The 9,436-nt window shown below is 40.9% G+C and overlaps 1 gene segment (V, D, J or C); it reads right to left on the reverse strand.

The window, feature by feature from the left end:
- Positions 1-3,533: 3,533 nt before the first annotated feature.
- Positions 3,534-4,226, reverse strand: LOC128971504 (T cell receptor beta variable 19-like). The segment is given in 2 exon segments: positions 3,534-4,084; positions 4,178-4,226. Coding segments are annotated over 2 exon segments (600 nt in total).
- Between the last annotated feature and the right edge of the window lie 5,210 nt (positions 4,227-9,436).

Raw genomic sequence — 9,436 nt, forward strand, 5'->3', positions numbered from 1 at the left:
TCTCTCCCACTCCTGTTTTTTTCCAATTTATTGTAGTCACTACTGGGTTTTCCCTCTGCTTCCATATCATCATATCATATTATATGCCATATCGGTATCATGTAGTACAACATTAAAGCAAACACCTTCTTAATACTCAGAGGCTGAGAACCCAGCTTCTTGAGTTAGCAATAAAGTTTAACTTCTTTTCCATTCAAGAAACATGAGTTATTTTCTCATTTGTTCTTTTCTAGCAATAATGTCCTACAACACCACTTCCAGTGATGTGTAGTATCATTAAGGAACTCATACTAAAGAACAATGAAGAGCCTCAATGAAGAGAGACTTCAGGGCCTTAGGGTGACAGGTTAAGGGATTGGGAGCAGGAGTAGTTTTCTCAGCTGCAGGGTGTGGTGAGAGAATAAACAGGAAGAGCCCCAAGATCAATACCTGGCTCCAAGCCTGGTGTCTCCTGCAGGACTTTTGGGTTCTTTAATCATGGTTTGGTTTTCTGGACACCAGGTCTGTTGGCAACAGACAGGATATGCCTGTCTCAAAGAAGGAAAAGGATCCTAGTACAGGAGCTAGCAAGGCTCCTAGCTAGATTGGAAGGGGGAAAGGCACAAACCCAGGCTTCCTAGAAATAAACCTGAGGGCAGCACACCAATATTGGAGGGATGGTGAGCTAGTGAGGTCTGTCAGTCTGCCAGTGAAGGCAGGGAATGGAGACCCACGTGGCAGCAAAGACTCGAGGGTTATCGATGGGTTAGTAACAATGGGAGAACCTGAGAAGAGCCAGCTAGGAACTGGGACTTCTCCCTGTAGAAAAGGTGCTAGGACCATTCCATCAGCTGAAGTGCCTCTAATACTAACACATGCAGCATGGGAGCGGTCCAGGATAAGTGAAAGGCTGAGGGCCTTGCTGCCGTCTTTGTCTCAGTCTTTAGTAGCAGGAACAGTTGTTCATTGGGCACCCAGCCCCTCAGCTGGAAGTTAGGGATGGGAGACCAGAATGAAGCCCCCATAGTCCAAAAGGAGATGGTCAGTGACCTGCTACACCACTTAAACATACATAAGTCTATGGGACTGGATGGCATACACCTAAGGGTACTGAGGGAGCTGCTAGAAGTGCTCACCAAGCCACCTTCCATCGTTTACCAGCAGCTCTAAGTCAGGAGCTGTAACAGCATATTCCATTATATTTGGAATGTGTTCCATTATATTTGCCTGTGTGACTGCTAATAATAGTCTTCCGTTTCTGGTATCTGTCATCTAAGCAAATCTCCACATATTTGCTAATAAGAAATCGATTGATTTCTAGCCAAAATAGATGTAGAATTCTAGGGTGTTAGAGAAGGTAACAGAACACTACCTAGACAAGAAGGGGCAGCCTTTCAGGAAGGGCACCATAGCTGCTGCTTCTCTCACTGTGTTCTTATTCAACTTTCAGCTTTCTTTGGTAGCAAAGAAAAATTTGGTGAAATGACAGATTTGAGGGGAACTTGGCATATCTTTTTTTATCAGATAAAAAAGTTAATCTAAGTTATAGAGGACAGACGTGTACAATCCCATAAAATGGAGAAATTTTCCTGCTCTGTACTGAACAAAAAGATTTATTTAGTGTTCTTATTACAACTGTTACTTATGTAGTCTCATGGTTGTTTCAAACACAAGGGAGAATTATTTCCTTAGAGGCTTTTTTTACAAAAATGACTTTACAAGTCTCAAATTCACAAGGCGGGAACAAAAGGAACAATTTTGATACCACCTAAATGATGTCCCTCAAGAATTCACATAAAGTCTTTTAGTTTGTTTCCCCACTAAGGAGTGAAATTTGAGTTGACTTCACTTCTACACAAACTCGAACCACACATAGTAAGAATCTTAGCCATTCAGACTTCTATCTCCTAGATTCTAGCAATAATTTTATCTATGCTTACTGCAGTTTGGAGGAGGGACCAAGCTGATGGCTATTATTAAAAAAAATGTTGTTTACAAAGTATGCTTGAAACAAAGCAAAGGAAACCCAGAAAGAATTTTGTCCAATATGCCAAGCTGATGTGCTTGAACATATCTCTTAAAGGGAACAGCAGTTGGTTTTTTGCAAAACAGGATGTGGTTTGACATTTAAGCAAAACCCAATTTTGATAGCACATCAGCCTCTTACCACAACACCCCCCAGCTTCTCAGGATGAGGCACAGTGTGCAGCTCTCTGTTAACTGTGTTGCAGTTGAGCAGGAATAGTACTGCATACAGGCCTTATGGGAGCTGGTGGGGGGTTTGTCTCGTGTTATCTCACAATCTTCTTGTCACTGAAGCCTGCAGATGGGTTTTGCATGTGCAGCTGCTGTTTCTGTTGTGTAACACACAGAACCCAGAAGACTTGTGGTGTTCGGGGAGTTGCTGACCTGCTTTTGCAAATTAAAAAAAAAAAAAAACAACAACAAAACCCCACAGTTTTGTTGACATACCCCTATGTATGTCAAAATAGCAAAGCAAGATGATAAAAATCATATACTTGTAGAAAAACTTTGACGGGAGGGGACTTCTGGAGGTCTTTAGTCCAAATTGCTCCAAACGGAGATTATGCTGCTCAGAGCTTTGTCCAGGTGGTTTCTGAATATCTTTAAGGGCAGAGATTTCACAAGCTCTCTTAGAAATATGTTCCAGTGTTGGTACACACTCAAGAGGAAGTATTTTTTATTTTGTTATGTCTAATCAGAGTTTATCTTGCTGCAGATTGGCTTTCACTGTGCCCCTTAAAGACTCCAACTCTGTTTAGGCAGTTAAATCATGCAATTAGCCATCCTTGACACCTCTCAAAGACAGAGAGAACTACAAGACATTGAATGAAGAACATTACAAAGTTGCCTGGGGTTTTAAAAAAAGCACCTCAGAACTCATCCATAGAGAGAAAGAATAAAGCAGGTTAATCTAGACTGTCTTTTTAAATTTTGAGAGAGGTGTAAGTATGAGGCATACAGAGAGAGATGTGACACACATAGTGGCATGTACTTCACAATGGAGCCAGAAGTAAACTGCATAGTCAGAACAATTTCTGAATAAATGTAAACCAATATGTTATTTTTCTTGAATGTGAATTCATTCTAAGCTGTATGCTACTCTTTACTGTCTCCTTTTCCTTTTTATATCCTCCATACACACATAACTTTTCAGGACATTACCATGGTAATGGATACTTTTTTTGTCATTTTACTCCAATCTGTGGTATGTTCAGTTTAAATGCTATTCTTAGAACATCTTTTTTTAGGCCCCTTCTCCTACTGTTGACAATCTTAGTTCTACAAACTTTTTGTGATCAGCGTAATCTCTTCAAGCACAATGGAAAGTATTGTGGCTTTCAGTGCTTGATAATATTCAGAGAGAAAAGAGGATGCACATAAAAGTTATTATCTCAAAAGTATTTTAGACATAGATGAGTATTTCAAGTAACTGTTCCTTGTCAGTTAAGAAAATGGCTTAGGGGACAATTTTTGGCTGTGTAGATTGCAGTTTCCATTTTCTTTATTTTGAATCATAGAATAGAATAGAATCATATGTTTACATGTGGTTTACAATTCTTATTGATTGTTCTGATGAGATAGAGGCTAAATGGCTGATCAGAAAAGAGGGGTTCAGCAATTAACCTGCACTGCAAAGACCTGCCTCTCTTGCTCCAACTCCTCAGCAGCGTCTGGTTTGTAAACAGGTTATTGGCCAACGTGCCACTTTCCTGTGCTGAGAGCAGCTCCCTTCTGAGGGAAGGTGCTGGAAAGGAAAGAAGTTTATGTAAAGAAAGCAAGTGTCTTTGAAGTGTTGTGTCTAAACTACTTGCACAGAAATAGACAGCTGAATGGTTCTTCTTCACAGATAAGATATCCAGATAGAAGTCTGAGAGGCTTAACCGTTTAGCTTTGTATCCAATGTGAATGTCCCCTTCTTTTTCTTGATTTGCACCAAAGGAATAATAGACCAGTTGCAGCCCCTTCCCTGGCTGCTGCAGATACCAGTACATAGAATTGTGATTATCATTTTGACTGCATGTCAGAGTAGCTTTCTCATCTTCTCTCAGCACAAGACTTGAGATTTGTGTGATTTTAGCTCCTACAAGACAAAGCAAAACAAAACCACAGTAAAATAAGTAAATTATGTGCTCCCAGCAGCAAATTAGGTATCATGGCTCTAATGATCCCTTACTTGCTCCAAAGAAGTACATGGCCACACACCAAGCTGTCCACATCCTCATTTCTGCCTCAGTAGTCAGTGAGCATGCCCCTATAAGGGCCTTATATAAGTTCATTTCACATGCTTCTCTTAAACCAATGGCAGAGATCTCTGTAACAGCTACATTGATGCTGAAAATCAAGCTCCTTCCTGCAAGAAACTCAACACACTTTGAAGTGCATCTTGAAAAGCACACACAAAGTTTCAAACTGACTCAGGTGGAAATTTTCTATCAGGAAAGATTCTGTTATGCATGACAATTGTCTTTTTATTTGTCCTCATACATTCTGCTTTACCTTTTGATATTTTGTTTCCATAATAAACCAGAAAATGTTTGATGTAACCAAGTAAAACTTCCCCCCGCTCCCCGTATTGGTGACTGATGTATTTTTTCTTTCTGGAAAAAGAGCAAATAAAATAGATATGCTCAGATTTTATTTTTCTTTCTTCTCCACTTGTCAGAACCAGCAGGCATGATCTCTCTTTTTAGAAGAGCTTTATATGGGAGCCTGTTGTAGCCTTAGCACACACCAAAAGGGAGGCAGGCTTGGGTTTCTTCAACAAACATCTAACATCTTTTTACCCTTAGTTGTCCCAGTAGTACCTGTAATAATTATAAACCCAACTTCCAGATTCAGAATGATACCATTGTCTCTAACACAATTTTTTAAACCTGTGTTAAGAAGACTAATCGCTGCCCTGCCACAGAATTTTGGATACAGAGCAGTCACCTTTGCCATCTATATCTTTGAAATGGGGCCCCAGAGATCAATGCCATAATCAAACAACCTAACATCTGTGCTACTGAAAATATTCTTATTTCAGTGAAAGGATACCATCTGGTGGGCTGATCAGGTCTCACGCAGACAGGCACAGCAGGTTTCTACTTTAAAGCATTAAAGAACAGCAGGTGACAATCACTACCACGATGGTGCACTGGTGGTCAACCAGTACCCCTGGGTCCTTTTTTTGCTGGGCAGTTTCTAGCCACTCTGCCCCAAGCCTGTAGCACTGCACGGGGTTGTGACCCAAGTGATGGATCCGGCACTCTGCCTACACTCTCCTACAGCTGACCCGGAGGTTGACGAGCATGCTGTCTGCTAACTATGCCACTTCTGTCCACAGGGCGGCACTGTTCCATCACAGAATACAAAGCGGAGCCCCTGGCCACACCACCTGGTTTTTGAAAGGGGCCCTCCTGAGCTGCGCACTTTGTGTGGCGTTACGCTACAGTAAACTAGAACTCAATGCTCTCTTCAAAGAGGAGTCAAGCAGGACCTTCCTTTCATAAACTGAGTCTGACCGGGCTTGATCACCTGCCTGTCCTATATGTGTCATATGACATCACTGAAGATGATCTGCTCCATGACCTTCTCCAGCACCAGGGTCAGGCTGACAGGTCTCTAGTTCCCTGGATAGGATCTGGCCCTAGATGGGCATCACATTAGCTAATGTCAGCTGGAACCTTCCCAGTCGGCCACAAATGCTGATTGAAAGTGGCTTGGAGGGCACTTAAGCTACATTCCTGAGTACTCTTGGGTAGATCCTATGTGGCTCCATAAATCTCTAAGTGGTACAGTAGGTTGATAACCATTTCCCCTTGGATTATGAGGGCTTCCATCTGTTCCCTGTTTCTGTCGTCCAGCTCAGAGGGTCTGATCTTATTGTTAAAGACTGAGGCAAAGAAGGCCTTAAGAACTCAGCTGTTTCATCATCCACTGTCACCATGTTTCTTGATATATTCTGTGACTCTATAATTCTATGATTCAGGAAGATAAGCAAGAGACCTGAGATGATTACAGCAGATCATTTCCCAACATGGCAAACAGAAGTAGCTGTTCATTGCTGCTGTTACCTTCCAGGTGCTTACTGACCTGCAGGATTGCTTCCTAATACATGGGAGTTTTAGCCTTCTCATGCTACACTGTGGTTAAACCTGGATGATTTTCCACGCCCACACCTCTAGTGTTTAACAGATTTACTGAACAATTGTATTTCAATAATTTCTGGAGGCATTCTCAAGTTTACCCTTAGTTTCATGCACAGGAAGGATCTTCTTTTTACGGTTGTAGCTTTTATGGGAAGAGAACAGTTTCAAGGGGCAGTGAAACCCCATCCCTATTATAGGACACTCAGTATTAAAGGCCTTATACTCTGAGGATTAGCATATGTGCACTTCAGCATACATCAACTGGGTTGCTGCTAGAAGGGGTGCTCTTGCCTCTTGCTCCCCAACTCGCACATGCTCTGCCGTCTCATCCATCTTCCACCTGCAGCATTTATATAGCTCCGTAAAGTCTCTTACATGCACTCCAAAATTTTACATATAATTTTTACTGCAGTACTTTCAGCCAGATCAGTTACTTTATCCAGGTCACTGCACAAATCTTTGCTGTTAGCACACAGAAAGTAATGAGGACGTGCAGCTCAGAGCAGAGAAAAGAAAGAGAGAAAGAATAAGGTTATCCAGCTCAGTGGAAGCTTGTATTCTTGTGGGTTTGAAATGTCTGTGGGCCCACAGCCTCAGAAGTTGTTCCCATTTTGCAGTATTTTTTTTTCTTTGAGATTTTAAACTATTTCCTACAAATACGATGTCACCACAAGGTTCCTGAACATGCCAGTCTGTATATGGGGGATGGAATAAGTGAATGAAGGGAGAAATTGGTGTTTCCTATTGAGAAGTTTCCTTGTCTTACAAATAATTAAGCATACCCTGAGGCAGAAACTGGCACCTAGGCTACAGACTGGGGCCCAGAAACTGCCAGGGCACAGACTTGTTCTGTTCATGAAACACTTCTTCTGCCAGCAGCTTTATCTAGCAGGCCATTCCTTTTCTGAAGAGGTCCTGGAATGAAGTGTTTCATGCTAAACAAAAGTAATTGTTTTAACACTTCTCATGTTCCTTTTCCTTCAGAAAGAAATTAATTTTACTCCAATGCAAAATAAATTTGTAGCTCTCTTTTCCTACTTACTTTTCAGCCGACAGCTAAGCTGAAACCACAGCCATTTATGTAACTCCTTTTTGTTACAACCTTGAGCTGGCTCAGAGACCCTGTATTTGACATAAGGTGAAGCAAGCTGTCCAGTTTGGGAGCTAGAGAATTGGTGCCTTGCAATCTCTTACAGAAGCTCAGCTCCATTCTCTTTCATTTTTTTGAGAGTGTTTAACCCTCACCATTCTGTCTTTCATCTCCAGTAACTTACTCTCCTTATTTTTCTTCTGGGCTTCCAAGAGTAAGCTGTATGTTATGGGATGTCGTTATCAGGGCCATTTTGCTTAAATCCCAGGCCCCAAGGAAATCCATGGAACTGCAGCTCCATTTTTCCCACTTCAGCATAAGCATGCAACAGAAAACAGAGCTCTTTGAAATCGTACACAATGTTCTGGAGATGTTCTTCAGATGAGCAACAGTCACTTGAATATAGCACAGATCTACTCTAGGCATGGAATACTTCCATCCACTTATTGAGGCAACAAAACAGTGGGATAACTACAATTTATCTGAGCTTCACTTCCTTCCAAGTCAGGCAAAACTGGAAAAATTCCAGTGCCCATTTCTGTTCCTGATGCGTGGCTGTAGAGTGCATGAATTTTATTTTTCCCCCTTTAGCAGCTTCAGAAACCCTGTAGTGTTTCGTGTCCCAACAAGCTTTAAATTTATTTACTAGATGTGTGCATTCAGGTAAAAAGCTAGCAGCCAGTATTGAACTTACCCAGCTGGATTGTAGGTCTATACAGAACTGACTAAATCAAAGTGCCCAGTCCCAAGCATGGAACTAGGCTTATTGTAAAACCAGTCATGGATTCCCAGGCAAGCACTTCTCCTTTTAAATGTTACTCAAATCTTGTCCCACAGCGTAAATGACTGGTTTTCATTCTGGGTGTTAGTATCATGAATGCTAGCAGTTAATCTGTGTGATAAAGGTGTCAAAACAGTTGGACTGAATAGGCAGATTGCTATAAAATTAATAGATATTGTAGCTCCAGTGAATGGGCACAAGTTTAGTTGTTTCCTCACCTTTGAGATTGTCATGAAAATTTGACCTGTGCCCCCAGAAGAGAGAGGCTAGGATGCAAAGAATATCCTGACAAGGGCAAATATTAATTAATGTGCATGGGGTGTCCCAGCCAAATTGGGACAAGCTGAATGTGGCTATACACACAGTTCTTATGCCCTTCAAACACTCAGGTACTGCATGATTTGACTAATAACTACCATCCACACTACTGATTACTAATTACAGTAAAACTCTGCAAAGCAACTATATTTTCACAGCGTACTTGCTGCTGGTCTATTGATTCAGATGTCCCTGGAGTTAGTCTTGCTATAGCTGCTTATCTATGATGTCAGATGGTGCCGAGTGGATTTCAAAGATGTGGGCTGGGATGCTGATGTTATTTTGGTTGTCTAAGGGTATCCTTTATCTTTTATGGACAAAGGAAGCTTCCAAGAAAAAAAAAAAAGTGTTTCTTTCCAGGACCAGACTGTCACTTAGTCTCTTCCACTTAAGCAGGAACAATACTGATATCTTCAGTATCTCATGACAATGCAGTGCATAACATAAACACTGTCAGACTGGTTGATATAATAGTTAAGAATGGGAATTTTCATAACAACTAATAGATATACTTAATGCCAATAGTCATTAAAAATATAGGTGGGTGTATATTCAGCTAATGTACATTGGGGTTTTTCCTCTCTCTGATTTAGATTTATTTCCATTAAAGCTCGGAAAACAATGCTCTAAACAGAAATGAAGAAATAACAAAGCAGAGAACAAGTCTCCTCCATAAGCAGAAACATACTGTTTATTTCAAGGAAGAGCTGAAACCTGTAAGAAGCCTCCTTGCTTGTAGAAAATATAATTTGTGATGAAGACTAAAAAAAACAAAAACAAAAACAAACAAAAAAGCATGACTGTATACCAACGACTACCAAGAGCCATTGCAGAGGCTGTGAAGCTAAAGGGTCTGATCTTTCAGACTCCATCTTGTGCTGTCCATCAGTGCTTTTACACTTCTGAGCATCCATAAATTGTCTTCAGTTCTCTTGTATTACTTTTCTGTATCCTTCTCCTCTTTGCATGCTTAGTCTTTCTTAGTGAAAAAATATCTTTGAACTTCACTAAACTCATCAACAAACAAAACAAGGTCAGAATATATGGTTTCCATGGTTTCAATTTACTGATCTGTATGATTTTTTTTTCCCCCCAGAAATCTGGAAAGGAAAA

The sequence above is a fragment of the Indicator indicator genome, chromosome 14, assembly GCF_027791375.1.
Source record: "Indicator indicator isolate 239-I01 chromosome 14, UM_Iind_1.1, whole genome shotgun sequence".
Classification (NCBI taxonomy): domain Eukaryota; kingdom Metazoa; phylum Chordata; class Aves; order Piciformes; family Indicatoridae; genus Indicator; species Indicator indicator.